General features: G+C 37.0%; 1 protein-coding gene across 2 annotated transcripts in view; it reads left to right on the top strand.

Moving 5' to 3' along the window:
• Exoc4 (exocyst complex component 4) overlaps positions 1 to 22,161 on the top strand; it is a 734,966-nt gene that overhangs the window by 15,806 nt on the left and 696,999 nt on the right. For both annotated transcript variants that reach the window (XM_005377540.2, XM_013510636.1), the window contains exons 2-3: positions 6,388 to 6,577; positions 20,587 to 20,781. In XM_005377540.2, the coding sequence (XP_005377597.1) occupies positions 6,388 to 6,577; positions 20,587 to 20,781 (385 nt within the window). The remainder of the gene's footprint in view (positions 1 to 6,387; positions 6,578 to 20,586; positions 20,782 to 22,161) is intronic.

Below are 22,161 nucleotides of genomic sequence, written 5' to 3'. Positions count from 1 at the left end.
TATTTTTTTGTGGCTCTGGGGATTGAACCCTGGGCTTTGAACATGCTAGGCAAGTGGTATACCACTGAGCTACATCTTTTAACTCATACCTTTAAACCTTCTTGTCCAGATCCAAGATTTATTACTGAAAAAGCTCTGTGTCCATTTCCAGCTGTCCACTGTGAACCTTACTTGTCAGCTGGAGCATGATTAGAGTGTAGCAGTGCTAGAGTTGACAGCAGAAAGGACAGGAGCTTCTGACATGTACAGTAGAATGAGTATATGCTTTGGAGTCAAGTATATGTAGCTTTAATCTCAGCTCTGATATTATTGTGCACATGTGTACGAATTACCTCTCTGAGCCTGTGATTTCTTAACCTTAAAAGTGTAATGATCCTATCCAACTCACTAGAGTATGTTGAGGATTGTATTGAGGACAAAAAATAACAACTATAGAGCCTGTTGTACTATTAACACTCAATAATTTGTACCCTGTGCCTCACTGTTATCTCTCTTTGCAACATATAGGGCACAGAGATGTATATTAGTTTCTACATTTAGCTTTAAATTTTTACAAATAAAAGATAAATTAAAGTTGGCTCATTATCACTGTCAAAGGGATCTTATATAATTTTTGGTCAGTATTTTAAAAAAATGCAGTGTAATTTTAGGCTAGGTTACTAAAGTTAGACTGTCCATGTTGCGAGATAAACGACTTTTTTCTGTTTGGAGGTTTGTTGTATTCATTTCTGAGCACATTTTGAGAGATAGGTTAATGAAGCTAAATCAGCCAGATGACACAGGCTGAGGTCTGGCTATATAACTTAAAAGCTTTGTGCTTTGAACAGCCAACTCAATGTCTTTAGAAATAAGATAATGGTCTCCACTTCATAGGGTTGTTATCATGGATAAATGAATTGTTATGCCTAAAACACTTAGCTTAAGCTGAGTTTGGGGTGCACATCTATAATCCTGATACTCTGGGAGGCTGAGGCAGGCGGATTCCAATTTTGAGTCCAGCCTGAGCAATTTAGCAGTTTAGCAAGACCCTGTTTCAAGGGATGGGGATGTAGCTCGGAGTGAAGGATCTGGATTCAGCTCCCAATACCACAAAAAAAAACAGGAACACAACAAACAGCAACAAAATCATTAATTCACTGCCCGTTCCACAGTTAAGTTTTATGTGTTAGTCTTTTTTTGAGGGGATTTCAGAGGAAAGCAACAAGAATGGTGGGCTGCTTGGAAGCCACGATATTGAAGAAACAGTTAAAGAAATTGGAAGTGTTTAACTTGAGAAAGAAAGCTATTTATTGAGAATCTTCTATCATTTAAAGAGATATATTACAGAAGATACTAATAGACTTATTTTGTGTTACTGAAAAAGAATGAGAATCAATGGGTAGAAATTATAAGGGGGCTGACTTTATTTTAATGAATGGCTTCATAACATGTAGAACTGTTGAAAACTGCAGTGAATTGCTTTGTGAGCTAGAGAGCTTTGCCTCTTACAGAGGCTTAGGAGGCTGAAGAGAGAGGTTCCTGACCTGGCTTAGGTAGGGTGAGCTAGATGACAAATGTTCTTTCTATACTGCTCTCAGTTCAGGTCAAGTGACAATCTTAAAGTAAGCATCTCACATGCAATTTGCTGGATTTTGCTAGTATGCCCAAAAATTATCTGTAGAATTGTCTGCTCTTTCATGTGTGAATGGCTTATCAGTCATTGCTTTTGCAAATATTTATTATCTGAGGCATTATGTTGCTGGATTCATTTTTCAGAAAAGAAAACGGCTTGAAAGTGAATCTTTACTTCCCACTATTGTGTGGCATTGTTCTATCATTCAGTTCTTTAAGGAATACAATGAATTAGGTTGCTTTGTTGTTGGGAGACACTTTGGGTCTGATCCATTTTCTGAAGATTTTGTGAGTGAAAGCACTGAGTACCCTTTGTTTTAGACTATATTGTCAAGGTTGTATGTCTAGCAAAGAGCATTTGGTTGTTCAGGATTCCTCTTTGTTAACTTGGATGGGGTAGGTATCCATCTGGGCCCATCTAACTTGCATAGGACTTTGGGGGGAAAGGGAATTGATACAAGTATACTGATGCTCATGCTGCATGTTATGCTGTGAGTAATAAAGTCCTTAGTCTCTGACCCAGGACTTTTGTTTCTTCTGTCAGTACTTGCGTAATGCTGGTAGGCTAAAATTAGATAGCAAATAGTAAACACTCAGACTCTGCACAACTCTTGACATTAAGGAAGAGTAAGGTAAGAATCAGAGAGGTTACATCTCATGCCCACGGCTATGTGATCTAGAATCTGGGAGTGGTGAGATTTAAAACTTTGTTTCTAGAAGATTACTTTTCATATTATTATTGAAAACATGCTATTGCCACTGCTGTTCTTGCTACAAATTGAGCATCTTTAATCTGAAAATTTGAAATCTAAAATGTTCCAAATTCCCAGACTTTTGAGAGTTGCCATTGTACCACAAATGAAAAGTTCCATACCATGCACAAAATTATTAAATTGTTGTATAAAATTGTTTTCAGGGTATATGTATAAAGTGTATATGAAACATAAGGTGTATGTATAAAATTTCATGTTTAGACTTGGGTCCTATATTAGCATATCTCATGCATATGCAAATTTCCAAAATATGAAAAAATCCTGAAATCTGAAACAATTGTAGTTCCAAGCATTTTGAATAGTGGAGACTCAGTCTGTACTACTATTACTGTTACTATAACAATAATAGCTAGGGGCTGGGGATTTAGCTCAGCGGCAAAGCGCCTGCCTGGCAAGCGCAAGGTCGTGAGTTTGGTTCCCGGTACCGGAGAAAAACCAAAAAAAAAACAATAATAGCTAACAAACACAACTAACATTTGATCAAGGCTTGTTGATCTCATTTAACACTTACCAATAATGCTATAAGGAAATACTGTATTATCTCCATTTTTTAGATGAGCAAAATGAGATGCTGTTACCAGGGTAGTAGATATGGTGGATCTAGGATTCTTATTTAGGTCTGCAAACAGATCAACTTGGGCTTTAAATCCCTGTGCTATCCCTTACCCTCATTGTGTGAGTTAGGGCAAATTAATTTAACCTCTTCAGAGCTCAGCTGCTTCCATTGTAAAAGGGGGAGGGGAGATAACAGAATCCGTACCAAAGGGATTACACACACATTCTATAAAATGTGCAACACAGCTGCTTCCTGGCAGCTAGTAAGCCTCTCTAAATACTAGGGGCTACTATTATTTTTATTATCCTTTCTGCCTTCCTTTTCTCTAATTAAAAAAAAAAAAAAACTTTAATGGTCTTACACTGACCAAGTTCAATAATGTATTTTTGACTGAAAGTAAAGTGTCATTTATCCTAGTTTATATCAAGAGGATGAATTTCACATGTAGGGGTATACCTGGCACAGGATATTTCTTACACAAATATTTTCTTTCAAAATGAGAATAAGAGCAAAAATCCCCTGTAGAGTCAATTTACTCTAATCTTCATTTTAGTAACCCTTTCTATTTCCGAAGTAACTCCTAATGGTCCAGTAATGTGTTGCAGTGACAGCTGATGCCAGAGAAGGTGTCCTCTCTGGGCCTGACATTTTCCTTAATGGTAATTCTAGCTAGTTAAGGTAAACAATGTGAAATGTTTGGCATGTTTCCTTCCCCAAATGGTAGTGGAGAGAGGAAATTACGAAAAGCATTATAAAGGTGGCAGACTGATGTAGTATAGCTTTGAAAATTTGTGACTACTGTATTTGCTATTACAAAGGGAAATCATAGAGTTAAATATCCAGGAACCCTTACCTTTGGGACATTGATAAACTGAAGGCATTTTCTGATTGTGCTTTACTTTAGATTAATAGCCTGGATGCTTTCACATTTAAAGAGCAAAGTTATGTATCATGTAAACATCAAGAAGACCTGCTAAGCTAGTTGGTACCTAAATATTGAAAGTAATCTTTGTAGCTTTATCTGTGAAACCAAGCTCCTCCTAAATTTTCCATTTTGATTTACTTTAGTAGTCAAGTACTTGTGTACTATTCTCTACCTGAAGCTAGCCTCAGAAGGTATAGTAAAGAAACTGGATCGGGTACGGTACAGCCCTCAGCTCAGTTAGTTCCCAGTACTGTTGCTTTCCTGAGTATCCCACACTAGCCTTTGTGGCTTTTGCTTTTTTTTCTTCATCACATTTCTTTTACCTTCCATTTCATACGATACTCAGTCTCTTGGCATCTCTAACACAATTATAAAATTCATTCTGGAGGTTAGATTGAAGTCAGAGACGAACCTCCTGAATTTTCCTCTAAATTGAAAAAGATGCTTTATATATTGTGTGGCTCATGAATTAAGATCCTTTGGTCTGAATGTCAGTTTGGAGAAGTCTGTCATACAGTGTTTTGCTTGCAGGTATCTAGAAGTAGATATGTGATTGATTTGCTGACAGCCCATCTCTGAAAGCAGTTCTAATGATGGACTTGTAATTGATTGCATCCATCATTGAGAGCCTAAAGTAACCCCCACCCTAAATTAAAAAAAGATAAATGAAATAAACCTGGCTGAATGTATAAGCTGACAAATCTGAGGGAATTTAATGAAACTCTAAATTACCACAGCCAACAGATAAGAGGAAAAGATTTCTTTGTTACTGATTATAATACAAAATTAAAAATTATCCAAGAAAGATAATAGAGGAAACAAAGATCTGTGGCCCATGTATCAAACTAAGTTATTGAAAGATTTTTAATAAGTGTATCTATCTCATGCTCTGGTTATTGTTGATTCCTATCAATCTTGTTAGTGCTGTTTGAAGAATAGTAAATGTATGACTGTCTTGTACTATAACTTAGATTACTGCTGTTGTAACAGATTTTACAATTAATATGACCTTATTTCCAGACGACTGGGGCTCTGTACCAAATTCAGGTCATTCAGATGAGCTCTTTGCCTCAGTATATGAGTAATTTTATCATTAGTACACTTTCAGCTACATATAAAAGAAGGCCAACTGAAAGTGACTTAAAGAATGGATATTTATTATGTCCCCTAACAAGAAGTCTTGAGGTAAGGCAGCTTCAGGCCTGGCTCCTTCAGTGCCCCTGTGATGTAGTTGTGGTAGGTTGGCATTTCCCTCCATAGTTCTGGGATGGTTGAAGTATTTGAGTGTCTCAGCTTTGTATAAAAATAGCGAGGAGCTGGGCGTGGTGGTGCCCATCTGTAATCCTAGTACTTGGGAGGCTGAGGCAGGAGGGTCATTGTGAGTTCAAGGCCAGTCTGGGCTACAAAGTGAGCTCAAGACCAGCCTGAACTGCATAGCAAGACCCTGTCTCAGAAAGACAGAAAAGAAAAAAAAAATCCAGAATTAAGGAAGGATCCCTTTTCTTTTTTTTTTTTTTTTTTTTTTTTTTTTTTTTGTGTGTGTGTGTTTGTGTGTGTTTTTTTTTCTTTTTGAGACAGTGTTTCAGTATGCAGTTCAGGGTGGCTTTGAACTCACTTTCTAGCTCAGGCTGGCCTCAGCAGTCCTCCTGCCTTAGCCTCTTGAGTGCTGGGATTACAGGGGTGTGCCACCATGCCCGGCACCTGTTACTCTTTTTATAAGAAACTGTTTTCCATAGTTCAGTCCATAGCTCATTCCACAGGACTCATTGGCAACTTTTTTTTTTCTGGTAGGAGGAATTGAATTATTAGCAGTTACTGCGATTTACTCAGACAAGTCAAGAACTACCCAACCTCTTGAAAAGTCCATACCTACCTGCTGTCTGAGTAAAATCAGTTCTAAGGCCAAGTAAACAAGTGATGGGAAGTGCTCCTTTGGTAGGTAACAAACACACCCATTTTGATAGGCTACTGCAATTTACCATGAAGGTGATTTTATATTTTCTGCTAGTAACATATAGTACTTTATTTCCTAGCTAATAAGATGAATGTGCTAGCATTTTGATGGAGTCACCTTTTGTCTTAGTTACTTTTCTGTCATTGCTGAGACAAAATACCCGACACTCAAAGTTAAAGGAAGGAAAGGTTTATTTAGATCATGTTTTGTTCAGGTTTCAGTCCATTATCAGCTGGCTCCAAGGCAGGGTGGCTTGGCAGAGGAGCATCACACTGGAGATATTTCATGGCACTCATAGGTATCAAAAGCAACAAGGGAAGACAGAGACAAGCCTCTTTTTCAGCCTGTTGTATCCAGTCTACTGGGATTAGGATGGTGCCAATCCAATCCGTGGACTGATCCAGGAGTCACCCACCCTTAATCCCAGCAGAGTATCATGAATCAATAGCCACCTCCTAAAAACTCTGTGACCACATGAGGGGGGACATCTAGACAGAAACCATAACATCTTCCTTATGCTTTGCTTTCTAAATTTCACTCTGGTTGATATATTCTCTATCTTTACCAGGACTCTGTCTACTAGTGATGATGTGGAAGACAGAGAGAATGAGAAGGGCCGCCTTGAGGAAGCCTATGAGAAGTGTGACCGTGACCTGGATGAGCTTATAGTGCAGCACTACACAGAGCTGACAACAGCCATTCGCACCTACCAGAGCATCACCGAGCGCATCACTAACTCCCGGAACAAAATAAAGCAGGTGAGCTTCTTTGCGTCTGGTGATTGTGGCTAGCACAGGTGTGGCTTGGAGAGGCACCATGGTGCTAGGTGATGATCCTCAAGAGTGGCTCATAATGTCAGTCAGAAATTCTGAACACAGAGACCATCCTGGGCTTGTTGCTGCTTGTGCTCTGTGTCTTATCCTTGGGCTTGCAGTTGCTTCTCTCTGCAGGGTGAAATAGCCTCAGTTTGAGGAAGGCCGAAAGGCATCTGAATTGATGGTGGAGAACCTTTTACTGTTAGAGGCTGCATCACAGTGTGCGAGTATATTTATTGCACTCACAGCTCACCTTTTATCTGTGTAAGTGTATTACCATAGCAGTTAAAAGATTTTTTCCCTTTTAAATGTTGGCTTTGAGTATGTCCCCTAATTTGAAATTGGTTGTGATTTCTCTGCAATCATTATGTATTCTGGGTATTTTTTGTGAAGAAAATCTGACATGTAAATTATTTAAACATACAGTGAAATGTTTATAAGTTTCTTGAGTATGTTTGTCATGATGAGCTTGTATTAATTTTTATTTTGTAACTTTCTTGTCATTATTTGGAGCTGTTTCTTCTCCCTTCCTCGGTCCCTCTCCTGTCTTTCTCTCTTTCCTTTTAAGTCCTTGGTTCCTGGATATAACATGACTTTAGTACATAAAGGGAAAAATGGACTTGTAGGGGTTATTGTTATATTTGGCCATGGGATGAACTGATAAAATAAGGCTTATTTACTGTTACATTGTGATTATGTAGTTCTTGACTATGTATTTTGATGTCATTTTTTAAATATATTTTTGTGTAATTTTTTATAGGTGACAATAATTGCTATTTCACTGAACATCTGTTCCTTACCAGGCATGATTGTGTCTGTTCTCTCAACAAATTTAAATTTGAACTGTGGTCTTCTTGACTCCGAAGTCTTTAGTGCTGATTTTCAGGCATTTCAAGGAATAACACTAGTGTACCAAACAATTAAGAGAAGTAGTGCTTTTTGTTTATTGGTGTTAGGGTTTAGGGGTACAAATCATCATGCAGGGTGCTCTCCTTACATTTGGCAGTTTTCTTGTCTAGCTCTTCCTGTGCGTCTGCAGGCTGCATAGACTGTAGCTTGAAATTCACTGCCCTGTACTGTGAGATTGGCAGGGCACTCCTGGCCAGGGCCTGCCCAGAAATGGCTATGGTTATGGCATCCTGACATGTTTTATTTTATATCCTCTAGACCTTACATTATGATTTTATAAGCAAATACATAAGTTATGCTTCTAATAATGCTATTGATACATGATCTTCACTTTCTTAACAATCTAGTTCAGAATCAGTAAGCTTTTCACCATTTTGAAGCACTGTACTGACCCCTTTACGTTTTAAAAATAACTGCTTATAAAATGGTGAGTTCATCCTATAGATTTATCTATGAAACTAGGTAAAGCTGTAGATCAGTTCCTCTAGATTTAAAGTAAACTGTAGTCCATTTTGACCCAAAATACTAAGCTTAAGAGGGGTCAGAAAATGAATGTATAGAGCTGCTGACCTTCTGGCTTTGCCTCGGGTAATCATAGTGAAGGTGAAGGACCTTTTGGTATTTGTGCTTTCTGATTAGTTTGGTTGACTGAAAAGACTTCGTCCTAATCTCAAGGGAAGCACCAGCACTGATTTCTGCTTTGCTCCCTCCCACTCTTAAGTTGATAGCATCTTTGCTGAAAACAAAAGAATGCTCACCTGGTACTGAAAAAAGAGCACCTCATCTTGAGGATTGTGCATTTGTTTTAGTAGCCACACTCTCGCACCTTCTCATTTTCAGTATTCCGGGGGTTCTGAGCAAAAGAAAACAAACAAAAGAAACCTTTATTACATCAGGCAGTGTCAAGAAAGTAAATGCCACATAATTCGTTGTTGTGAATTAGCTTCAGTATTGGGAAGAGAAATAAAGGGATACAGCTTTTTGCAAAAAAACCTTTAATAATTGATTACTAGGAGAAGGAAGATGTTGGGGCAAAATGAAAGTGAATATGTTTTTATTGCATAATTTGAGTGTTTCATACCATGCAAGTCAGTTTCTTATCACCAAGGAAACACTGATATTTCCTCACTAATTTTTCTTGTTGCTTTTGGTTTTTAATTGCATTTTGGATTCCATACAAAGTATAGGTATATATTTTTTAAAGTAAAAATGTGGGTGAATCAGTCATCATTGGGCTACATTATTTTAGAGCCAAATAAGATGTTGAGCTTGTGTAGAACTAAATTGAAATATTCTTTCTGTTCTCGACCAAAAGAATATAATGAGGATTTATTAAACAAGTATTTGTTGAATTCCCAATACTGTTTTAGGTTCTGGGACTATACAAGTGGACAATATCAGTTCCTGTCCTCATGGGGCTTCTACATGAGTAAGGAAAAAGAAAAACAGGCATAATATCTGCTAACACTTAATCTCTAAATTTTGAGTGTCAGAATTATGCAAAAAGTATTGTTCTAGGCTCTAGGGTATGGAAGTGAAGAAAACAAAAATTCCTGTCCTTGTGGAGTTTATATTCTAAGCTACATTCTAGTCAGGAGAGACAGATGGAATAACAGATGGTAAGATGTGTTATGCAAAAAAAAAAAAGAAAGAAAACAAACAAAACCCACAAAAAAGATGGGAAAGGACACTAAGGAGTTGCTCTTTTAATGAGGTTTGTCAGGGAAGGCTTTCTTGAGGTTACATTTGAGCCCAGCACTGAAGGAGGTGAGGGTGAGGGTCAGGAAGGCCACTCCAAAAAGTAAAGATAGAAAGTGTGAAGATCCTGAAGCAGTGATGATTAAAAGTTTGAGAAGCAACAAGGAGGTGAGTGGGGCGGGAGTACAGTGAAGAGTGGGGATAGTGGATGAAAGAGCTGGTAGGTGAGGTGTGGTACAATGGGTGAGGGAACGTATTGTAGGTCACTGTCTTAGTTACTTTCTCATTGCTGAGACAGATTACTTGATACCCACAATTTAAAGGAGGAGATGTTTATTTTGGCTCACAGTTTTGTAGAGGTTTTATTTCGTCCATAGTTTGTTGGCTCCACGGCAGAGGGGCATTAGCGGAGAAGTGCTCATGGTGAGACAGGCTGGAAGCAGAGAGAGACCAAAGGAGAAGATTGATACACCCTTCCAGGCCGTGCCCACAGTGACCCACCTCTTCCCACCAGGTTTCACCTCCTAACATCACGCCCAGCTATAAACCCATCTGTGGACTAATCCAGTGCTGAGTACCACACCATAATCCAAACACCACCACCCCAAAACACCACCCCACCTATGAGGTCGTGAGGGTTTGAGGGGATGTCTATATATAAACCACAACAGTTACTTAGAAGGACTCTGATTTTTAACTTTGAGTAGAATGGGAAACCTCTGTAAGGTTTTGAACATAGAATGACATAATGCTACTAATATTTTAAAATGCCTTCTCTAGATGCTTGCTAGGGATGGATTTTAGTGAGGAGCAGGATGGATGAATATGTTCATGTTTATGCATTAACCCCTTCTAAAGTGTAAGACCACAGAACTGTTTATACTTCCCATTTTTTGTATCACTTTCATATATTTATGTTATATTGGTAGAGTCTATGTGGTTGAGATAAATGAGACATGGTAGATGGTTTTGATTTTTCCCCAGATGGCCAAACATTTTTACATTGGTGAATTCAATTTGGAATTTTTTCATATATTAAAAAATGTGCAAGTGAAATACTATATATGATTGATGAAGTCTGGTAATGTGGTTAATAAACCAAATACTTTGGTGATTCTGTTACTTTTGAGTTCATTGTAAAATTGGTCAAAATGAGATGTTATAGCATTAAGAATCCTTAAAAACCCATAAATTCTGCCAGTGTCTTTAGTAATGACTGTCTGTTATAATAGCAACATCAAAATAGATGAATATAAGTTGGTATAAGTTGGAGACTTAGGCCATAGAGGTCATACTTGTTAGTATTTGAATTTGAGTGTTTTTCTGTGTTGTACTAAGTAGATGAGATGATGTTGGATTTTTTTAAAGATGCTAAGTACTATAGTAAGTCTAATGCTCTTTGCAGGAGCAGGCTGAAGGGAGGACATAGACAGTTGGCTGTATTGTGGTATGCACATACTTATATTTCATCCTGTTTCTTTTTTCTGCTCTCTTGGTACTAGATCAAGCTCTGAAAACTGTTTTTCTTGCCTGTAACTAGAAATAACTACATGATTATTCAAGTGAAGTTGTTAGAGCTTAATTATTCAGTAATGCAATGTTCATTACTTAACATTTACCTAAAATAACTTTTTTGACTTTATATGAAAGTATACCTTGAAAGGTAGAATTAGAATGAAGAATAGCCTTAATTAATATAAAGAATGTCATAGTAGAACAACATGGTTTTTATAAGAAGTTATTTATAGCCCAAATTTAAGATGGAAATTCCTAGTTGCTTATATGAGAAAGGCAAAAAAAGACTTCAAGTTTCTAGAAATGGACATTGTAAGCTGTGGGCAATAATTAGATACCATGATTTAAAATCTAGGCAGTAATCTGGAGTTCATTAATGTAGTCCAAGAAACATGAGGTAATCTTTGCATTAAGTTCAACTCTCTCTGTATTTGTATATTGTATCCACACTCAGCAGCTCAGAAGAAAGGTATTGCCCTTGGACAGAGTTGGAGGGAGCCTCTCAGAGAATTTAAGACCTTAGAGTGGCAGCTAAAATACAAAGAGAAAAAAAGTATGGGAACTAAAAGTATGACTGTAATTTAAAAATGATCTGTAGTTCCAAAGGGATTTTAAACCAAACATTGAGCAGTGTTTCTGAAGCTCTTCATTTCAAGGTTCTTTTTATAAAATTCTATGGAATAATTGGGATGGACATGTATGGTGGGCAAATACCTATGAAGGCACTTACATGTGGATTTACTACCAAAAATAATAAAGAAATTAATAACAAAAGGTGTAACCATATTTTATAGTTTGAAAATTGAGAGTAATATTGACTTATTAATCTTCAGTGACCATCCCTTGATCACAGGGAACTTTTCAGGGTTTTTCTGGTCTACAGTTTGAATGAACTGCTTCTGCATTTATTGTGCTTTATTTAGAAAATATATACACTTAGAAGTGTGTTCTGCCTCTTTATTTCTCCTTGATCCAATTTAGGACCTTCTTGCTTTTATGACTGAGTGTTACAGCTTTCTATCATTTTCCCCTTACTTACATCTCTTAGATCCTCTTAAGTATATCTCTGCTTCTCCTTTCATGAATGATAAGGCAATGTTAGTTAAAAGCCCCATGTAGTTTTCTTCACCTCTTTATCTTTTCCTAGGCTGGGCTGCAAAAATCTTCACTTTTTCTGCTGGCTGGATCATTTCTCTTTTCTATTCACAGTAGCTTTTGGGGCTGTGTTTTCCTGTTTTTCTTTTCTTCTAATAGTCTCTAATGAGAGTGACTTGCAGCTCTTGTATATGAAAACTGAAATTCCTAGTATTGTGGAACAGGTGGTTAGGAGAAAGATAATACAATGTTGAGGAAGCAAAAGAAACTTGTCTCTGTATATTTGCTTAAGGAGTTTTTCAATCGCAGTTTTCCTTGTAAATTAAATAGAATGGAGTGAAAATAACACTTTTATAAAAGCAGGACAGGAATTTGAGAAATAAATTCATATGTACAGTTTGGTGTTGATGGGTGTAGCTTGGTCCTCCATTTTTAAAAAGGCAAATAAAAATTATATTGATTTATTATGTACAACATGGTATTTTGAGATGTGAATACATTGTGGAATGTCTAAATTATGCTAAGAAACATCTGTATTATCTCACATACTATTTTTTTGTGGTGGGAATACTTAATATATCTCTTAGCAATTTTCCTTTTTTTCACCTTGATTGATTGATTGATTTTGATGCTGGGAATTGAACTGAGAGCTTTGTGCATGTGGGCCGTGTGCATGTGGGCAAGTGAGCCCTTATCACTGGGCCCCAGCCCCAGCCTTAGAGATTTTAGAACATGAAGTGCATTATTATTACCTGTTTTACGATGATTTTTAAAAATTCATTCTTATTGTTAAACTGAAATTTTGTATCCTTTACCTACTTCTGTCCAATTTTGCTTCTTGATAACCATTACTTTTGGTGTTCAGATTTTAAATTTTTATTTATTCTTTTTTTTTTTTTTTTGGTTTGTTTGTTTTTTGGTTTGGTTTGTTTTTTTTCTGGTACTGGGAATCAAACTCATGACCTTGAGCTTGCCAGGCAGGCACTGTGCTGCTGAGCTAAATCCCCAGCCCCTATTCTTATTTTTTTGAGACAGGGTCTTGCTTTGTAGTGCAGGCTGGCCTTGAGTTCATTGTATATCCCAAGCTGGTCTCGTCTCATGGCAGTTCTCCTGCTTCATCCTCTTGAGTGCTGGAATTACAGGCATGTACCACCAGCCTGGTTATAACCATCACTTTTATTCTTGTGTATGCCATTGGCTTTTTAAGATTTTACAGGTAATTGAGATCATCTGATATTTGTCTTTTTATACCTGACTTATTTCACTCAGTATGATCTTGTCCAGGTTCATCCATGTTGCAAATGACAAGATATCTTTTTTTAAGACTAAATAGTGTTCTGTTGTGTATATAAATCTCATTTTCTTTACCTGTTCAGCCATTGATGGGTGCTTGGGTTGATTCTCTGTCTTGGCTATTGTAAATAATGCCTCAGCAAACATGGGAGTGAAGATATCTCTTTGACACATTGTTTTAATTTCCTTTGTATATATAGATGTTCCTTGATTTATGGCAGGATTATATCCTGGTAAACTCATTGTAAGTTGAAAATACCACAAATCAAAAATCCATTTAATACACACAATCTTCTTGTTATGGATTAGATCTAAAATGTCCCCCCAAAGTCTCAAGTATTTTGAAAGGCAGTTATATCATAGGGTAGTATATTCATCAGTGGATTTATTCATTGATGAGTTCAGTAGCTAATTGTATTGTTAGGAGTTGGGGCCTAGTTGGAGGTGGGTCACTATCATGTTAATAGTGTTATTGCAGACTGATCAGGTCCTCAATCTCCAGAATGAATGTACAGGGAAGGCTAAATAAAAAGAGGCAAATGGAGTGATTTCAGGGCTCCAGGAGGATCAAAGCCTTCTCACAGAATTCAAGATTCTCTTGGGCCTAAGAGAATAGGTGGCCTGCGTTTATTTAGTTATCAGAAGAAGGGACGAGGGTACTCAAGAAGGGTGGAGCCACTCAAGGACTTCTCCAAGTAAGGTGTTAAATTAATCTGCCCAGGAGTGAGATAACTGTGGCTATAGTCTTTATCTAGTTGAGGTTGGATACATGTGTCCTTGGCTGTGATTTTGTATTACCCTTTGAGGCTTTCTGGCTTCATCTGCCATTACAGGCCTTAGTAGGGGTTAGTGACTCACAGAGGTTCACTTACTATGAGTCCACTGCCCATCTCCAGACAAAGAGCCTAGGCCTTGGATAGACTCACAAGTAAATATGAAAAGCCAATTGATTAATTTAAGTCCTGCTCAGGGTTGCTTCGTAGTAGTCTCCATCAGGTCACTATGGGTGTGACCTGGAAGGGAGTATTCTTGTCCCTGGTTCCTTCCTTTTCTGTCTGGATGCCCCTGTGCAGTGGCCCTGTGCCATCTTGTTCCTGTCTTGGAGCCACCCAACTGTGGATCGGTGAAAGTGACTAGAACACAACTCAACATTCTAGTTTAGTAACACAGTGCCCTGTGGGAGATTGGCTGTTTCTTTTGAAGCTGTTGCCTGCTGCCACTCCCCAGCATTACCAGAGGATTACACAACACATCACTAGCTGGGAAATGATGAAAAAGATCAACATTTGAAGTAGGGCTTTTGCTGAATGTGTAGCACTTTCACACCATCATAAGTTGGGGACCTTCTATATACTCAGTAGTATAATTGTAGGGTCATATGTTAGTTCTGTTTTAATTTTTTGAGGAATCTCGGCACTGTTTTCTATAGTAGCTATACACCTTATCTTTACTGAAGTATAATTTGCGTATAGTAATATGCACATATTTTGAGACTACAATTCAGTGAGTTGGGCAAATGCATATATCCTTGAATGTGTTATTACCCCAGGGAGCTACTTCTGGCTCTTTACAGTTATTTCTTTCCCACATTCTCCTCCAAGTAAGTACTGATTTCAGTTCTATCACTATGAATTAGTTCTGCCTGTTCTAGAACTTTGCACCTTATGTCCTCTTTTGTATTTGGCTTCTTTTGCTCATCAGAGTTTTCTTTGAGATTCTTTATGTTTCTTCTTTTTTGTTGCTGACTGACCCCATACTTAAATTTTAAAATAACATTTTTGTATAAGTGTGACTTTCTAATCAAAAAGTGAAACCTTGGAGTAATTTAAGAATAAAAGTTCTTGTAGTTTCTTGTGTCTCAGGCTTTGTTACCCCAGTTTAGGGAATTATTTTGGTAAAGTTCATTTTCTATACTGCCTGATCCCTATGCTTTTTTCCTCTACAAATTCTACTTTACTTTCACTTTTACTTCCATGTAATAAACAAAAGTGTAATTGAATGGATTGTATTGTATATATGCTAGCACGAAATGCCATTATGGCTTTTCCCAATCACATAGGAGTTTTCCCAGCTTTATTGACACTTTGTAAGTTTATCCCCCACTCTGATTCAAGAGCCTCGTGAGGTGTTGTGTGACATATAATTTATTTTTAACTGTTTCCATAGCAAATATTATACCTGGGGGAATAAAGCTGAGACTTGTAGAACTAAGTTGATATGCACAGAACATTAGAAATCAAATTCTAACAGATATTAACTATGATTTCAAATGGAATGAATTTTTTTGTTGTTGTTGTTGTTTTTTCCGGTACTGGGAATCGAACTCACGACCTTGTGCTTGCCAGGCAGGCACTGTGCTGCTGAGCTAAACCCCCAAGCCCCTCAAATGGAATGAATTTAAAAGGTGAAGTTCCTGTCTCAGAAACCAAGAACTCTAAGGGAGATCTAGGACATTTAATAGCCAAAAGTCAAATCAAACCATAAATGAGGATTAAAAACTAGGGATTCCCTATTTCATCCTACTCTAGGCCCAGTTCTGACACTTCAGAGATACTGACTTTTATGCTGCTAGTACCCCCTCACCCAGATGTTTCTGTTTCTACTGGTTGCTCACACAGTTTTTTTCAGATTTTCTATTTTAGGCATTGTGTATTGTGTTTAGCAATGGAAGGTGAAGATGTAGTCCTTCTTCCACTCTTTCCCCCACTCCATCACATCTTCTTCCTTAATCTTCTCTCAAGATAGTACTTGCATGTTAGTGTTGGTTAAATAGTTTGTGCTCATTCTATTATAACTATGTAAACATTTACAGCTAAGCCATGCAGTATGTAAGTTTTCTCTTGTGTAGGTTTTTTTTTTTTTTTGTTTGTTTGTTTGTTTTTTGCTGCTGTTTTTCTGGGAATTAATGATTGAATAGTCCTGATGCCTTTTTTCTGCATTATAGTCTCTTTTTCCTGGATCCCATGTTTCATCTCTTCTGTTTTTCTCTTGTATTAGTCTTCAAAAGTTTCTTGAGATGCGCTGCATAAAATGTTCACTTTTTGGGAGTTTAGATATCTGATAATGTTTTTATTCTTTCTTCATACTTGAGTGAGAGCTTTTCCGGAAAGTAATTCCATTTCAGAATTTGAAGGTATAAGGTTTCTTTGTGTTACAGATTTTGGGATTGATGTTCAAGAAAGTCTGATGCCATTCTGATTCCTAACCCTTTGTATAAAGCCTGCATTGTATTTTATTGAAAGCTTTTGGTGTTGTCCTTTATGACTGTGTTCTTTTTTTTTGTTTTTTGTTTTTTTGTTTTTGTCTTTTTGAGGCAGGGTCTCACTGTGCAGTTCAGGCTGGCCTTGAGCTCACTTTGTAGCACAGGCTGGTCTCTAATTTGCAATGATCCTTGTACCTCAGCCTCCAGAGTGCTGGGATTACAGGTGTGTGCCACCATGCCCAGTTTAAGCTGGTGTTCTTAAAGAGTCAAGACAGATATTTTTGTCCCCTCATTGTCCTGAGCAATGGGTATGGTTTTTCAATATGGGAGCTCATCCCTTTTGTTTTGGAAAATTTTGTTTCTATTTTTTAGATTTTATTACTATTTTTTTCCACTCTATTTTTCTTATTTTCCCTCCCTGGAACTCATATTTGGCAAGTATTAGACTTTTAATTCAGTCCCCTCATTTTCTTTTATTTTTTATCTTCGTGTGTGTGTGTGTGTGTGTGTGTGTGTGTGTTTGTGTGTGTATGTGTATCTGTGTGTGTTTTCCTCCTTTATGGAGAATTCATCATTGATGTCCACTAAACTTTGTTTGATTTTTAAAAATTCTTATCATGTAAAATTTTTTTCTAAGAGTTGTTTTTCATTTTCTGAACTTTTTATAGTTAACCTATCTTGTTTCATTGATGTAATAATTTATCTTACTTTTCCTCAGCATATGAATGATAAGATTTTAAAAATTCTGATTCCAAGTTGGGCTCAGTAGTGCATGCCTGTAATCTTAGCAGCGAGAGGGGCTTAGGTAGGAGGTTTACAAGTTTGAGTCTAGCCCGGGTAACTTAGCGAAACTCTGACTCAAAATTAAAAAAAAAAAAAAAAAAAAAAGATGGGGATATAACTCAGTGGTAGAATACCCTTGGGTTTGAGCTCTAGTACAACACACATGCACACTTACACACACACACACGCGAACAGTCATTTCCTGCATGATTTCTGTTCCCCTTTCCACCTCAGTACGTTTTTTGGTATGTGTTTTATTGCTTGTCTTTCCTTGAGTGTGTGGTGATCCTTGGCTAACAATTGATGTGCAAGAGGAAAAGAGATAATTGAGAAGTCATAGCACATTGTAGAGTGTGTCTGTGATGATTGGGCCCCCTAGAACTCTGCGGTGTTTTCGGTGAAAAGTCTAATGTCAGTCCATATCTTTACAAGTCTTTTCACTTGAATCAGGTCATTTCCCTAAGGAGAAAGCCATAATTCTCCTGTGTTTGGGGTATAAGTCAAGGTGCCACTGTTACTTGAATCTAATCATTAAAGGAGGATGAAGGTCCAGAGGGCCTGAAAAGTATATCATTTAATAAACTCCCCTTTCACTTCATCTTTCTATTTCTCTGTAGTGCCTCACACCCTTCCCAAAGTCATACCTGATATTTCTTTTTCAAATTCTTTCTAAATCAGCCTTCTCCAGACTTGACCAATGCGGAGGAGGTGGAACTATGTGTCTGTGTGGGGACCTGTATCTCAAAATACTTCTGCAGAAAGTTTTGGCTCTGTACCTCTGCCTTACTTATATTGGTACAGTCTTTCCAGTGATAGCCTTGCTCCAGGTCAAAGTGTTCAGATTTCTCTGGTTTGCTAACTTATTTACCCACCATTTATTTTGATAGCTTTCAGACTTTGTTGCCATATCTTATTTGCTGTTCCTTCTTCTCTTTTCTTGATATTTTGTACTTAAAAATTCCCTCCTTGCTATTACTTTGTTGGGACTGCAGAAAGGAATAACCATCTTCATCAGATTTTTTCCATGGAGTCTGTGACTCCCTGAAATTAACTATTATTCCACTATTTTTATTTCTCAAAGGACATCACTAAGTCCTCTTACTCAAGACTTTATTTTTTAAACATGGAAGAGTTTCATATAAGTATCATATAGGCCTTATCTTGAAATTATAAAAATGGATTAGGCAGTTTCTCAAGAAAGCTTTTTATCTTAGCATTCTATTTTTATATTTTTTATGCCTATTAGAAAAAAATGTTGAAATTAATTGCTAAGTATAGTTTCAGTGAGTATGCGTACCTCACACCAAATCTCATAAAAGAGGAATACAGATTTTCAGTTGACAAAAATGTGGTAGTCTTTTTAGGGTGATGGAAATGATCTGTGTTCTAATCCAATGAAGGCTTGCATTATACACGTTGGCATATTTGCCAGAACTCATCAAATAATATACTTGAAATGCATTCCTTCACAAAGTTTACCTCAAAGCAAGAGAAACAAAATTGGGAACAGTGTTGAACTCTATATAAATAAGTGCTAGAACTGTCAAAAGATCTATAAGATCTATATAGATCTGCAAGCAGATGTGGGAATTGTGAATGACCATGAATCTTTTTATCTTTTCATGGTGTAAAAATTGCAAATTTTAATTAAGGTAGAAAATAAAAACTTACTTTTACCATGTGCTTGTGCCTATCCCTTCTCCTTTCCCCTGCCTTTTATTTTTATCACATTGTTAGTTATGTACTGTGCAGATCTACAGAATGCTGTAGATTATCTGATTTATTTAGTTACTTACTTTTATTTTAAAGAGAATAATAAAAAAAGAACAATAGCTGAATACCAACAACATACACAAAAACAAAACAAAGCAAAAATAATAAAAATGATAACAGGGTTTCAGAATAAAATGATAGAAATTAGCAGTGGTTGTTATATTACATATTGTTACCTTCAGTGAAGTTGTTCAGATTACCAGATGTAAGAATGGCAGATTGATCAAACCATTAAAGAGAATAAAAAACAAAAACAAAAAAATATTAGAAATGATACAGAGTTTCACTAGACAAGATGGTAGGAATTCACCAATGGTTGTTATATTGCATATTATTGTCTTCAAAGTTGTTGTTCAGATTATCAGATATAAGCATGCAAAATTGGTCAAAGAAAATTAAGCATTAACTCTTCCTTTCAATAAACCATTAGACATCACTAGTACAGTTATCCCAGCTATCCTTCTACATACATACATATACATTTTGTTTCCCTTCCTTCTTTCTTTCTTTTTCTCCTTTCCCTCATCCCAGTTGTTCCTTCCTTGGAGCAATTTCTTTCCCTTTCATAATATGTATTATATATTTTCCGTTTTATTTACTCTTTCAGGTTCTTACACTAGGGAGACAATATGATGTTTAAACATGGGGAGGGTCTGATTTATTTCACTTAGGAGTATGGTCTCTATTTGCATCCATTTACCTATAAAAGCCTTGAGTTTATCTTTCTTTATAGCTTAGTAATACTCCCTTGTATAAAAAGACTACATCTTTTTTATCCATTCCTCAGTTGATAGGCATTTGGGTTGTTGCCAAGATTTAGCTATGACAAATTGTGCTGCTATGAACATGGGTGTACATATGTCACTGTGGTATGATGTTTTTAATTCTTCTGGGAAAATACCCAGAAGGGGAATAGCTGGGTTAACTCCTAGTTTTGTGAGGAGTCTCCAAACTGATTTCCACAGTGGTTTCACGAATTTATCCTCCCACCAGCAGTGGAGAAGGGTTCCTTTTTCCCCACAGCTTCTCCAGCATTTGTTATTGGTTGATTTCTTAATGATAGCCATTCTTTCCTGGTATGAGATGGAGATTATCTTATTTAATAGCTAACTTTTAGAATGTAAGGCAAAAAACTCTGGTATGTCCTGTTGAGGTTATGTCTAGGTGTACCTACCAGTTTTGGAAACTGAGGAAGCAGTGATCACTTGAGAAGAACACTCAGATCCCTGATTGTAAACTTTACCTGGAGTTCTAGAGCTAGAAGCATGGACCATGTGACCTGTCAGCTGAATAGATTATCTACAAGGAGGTTTGGAGAAGGACTAATAGCGTTATATTCTCAAATCAATCATTCGCCTTTTAGACATATTAACATTTATATGGTGCTTTCAGAATGCTTTATATCCTTCGTAATTATTTCAAAATTCACTCAAAGGTATGTTGGGTGTAGTTTTCTAATTTCATGGGAGAGAAAATACAGACACAGAGAGGTAGAGCTGCATCCAGGTGAGTCAGTTTCAGAATCAGGATTAAAATTTTGCAAGCAGACCAACTGAGGGGGAGAAGTGGGCCTGGGAATTAGGAATTGTTGCATACAATAGTAACAGTAGGAATACTAACTACATTTTGGGTTTAGGCTGGCAAAACTTTGGATTGACCCGAGATTGAATCTGTTGTATTCTAGGTAAAAGAAAATCTGCTCTCATGCAAGATGTTGTTGCACTGCAAACGGGATGAACTTCGGAAACTGTGGATTGAAGGAATTGAACATAAGCACGTCCTGAACCTGCTAGATGAAATTGAGAACATCAAACAAGTACCTCAAAAACTGGAACAGTGCATGGCCAGCAAGCACTATCTCAGTGCCACTGATATGCTGGTAAGAAAACAGCCTGAGATAAGGGATGTTTCCATTAATATTAAAAAAAGATTCTTTTTGTGTTCTTTCAGTCCTGTAATGCACATTAAAAAACAGCCCTTTTGGGATTCACAAGGCCTTGCAGGTGAAGTTCTTTTCCTCATTTCATGTTTGAAGTGGCAGATGATTATTACTTATGTATTATCTGCTTTTGGAACAATAGCAAGACTTGCTGTATAATGGAAAAAAAGCAGTACTGACATCGTATTGGAATCGTCATAAGAGGTGTTTTTAAGCTTCAGAGGAAGATACTGATAATGAATCCCATTTTTGTCTTGTTTTGGTTTTTGCTTTGTTTTGTTTTGCAGGAATTGAACTCAGGGATTTGCGCATGCTGGTCAAGCACTCTATTACTGAGCTATATCATCACCTCTTTTTTCCCTAAAATTTTATTTTGAGATAGGGGCTTACTCAATTGCCTAGGCTCTCCTAAAACTTTTGATGCGACTGTCTCAGTCTCCCAAGTAGCTGGGATCACAGGCATGTGTCACCAGACCCAGCATGAATCCCATTTTAAAGAATGAAATCTACATGACACAGAATTTTTGAAGATTTATAAACTTGGTGTTCAACAAATTATTTGAAAGAACTTTAACCTTAGGCCTTTGTTTTTTTTTTTTTTTTTTTTTCCTTTCAATTAATAACAAAGAAAATAATTTTTTGAGTCTTATGCTAGACTCAACCTTGTTAAGCAAGAGTATAACCTAGCCTTTAGCCTCTATCTTAGTCCACTGAGTTTTGCTACTTCTGAGTTAGTGAAAAGTTCCTAGGAAGTTGATGGTAAGTGTGAAGCAAATGAATGAAAAATAAAATTGCACATTTTACTCCCATCATCTTTACTTTCCCAAGGCCTGTGGCTCTTAAAGAAGACTACCCATCTTCCTGCCTGTTCTATACACACACACACACACACACACACACATACACACACACATTTTCATCTCATGCAGAGTTGTTAGAGGACCACAAAAGCTCTCAGCAGCAGGATGACTGTATTTGAATTGTTTTCTTTTCCACAAAAAGTAAAAGCCCTTTGTCTTTGTTTCTCCAAAGTAGATTGGCTATAACACTGGGAAAAACACTGAGAGGAACTGGTGGGAACACAGAGTAAATGTGCTAAATATCTCTAATTCATTCCAACTTCCAAGCAGAAGTCTTTCATACGATGTTTTAAGGAAAATTGATAACCAAAGAGTGGGAACTGTCAAGTATTCTGTCATGTATTGAAACCTGGTTATGAATGGACCGAATAGTCAGTTTTCACAGTGGAAGGTTAATAATGGTCTGCTCATGGGAATTGCAGAAGGATTGTTGCCGCATCTTATTCAGAGTGACATCTTC

The sequence above is a fragment of the Chinchilla lanigera genome, unplaced genomic scaffold, assembly GCF_000276665.1.
Source record: "Chinchilla lanigera isolate Chin_1 unplaced genomic scaffold, ChiLan1.0 scaffold00009, whole genome shotgun sequence".
NCBI classification, from domain to species: Eukaryota; Metazoa; Chordata; class Mammalia; order Rodentia; family Chinchillidae; genus Chinchilla; species Chinchilla lanigera.
The sequence above is the reverse complement of the archived record's forward strand: the minus strand, read 5'-3'. Positions and strand labels throughout refer to the sequence as shown.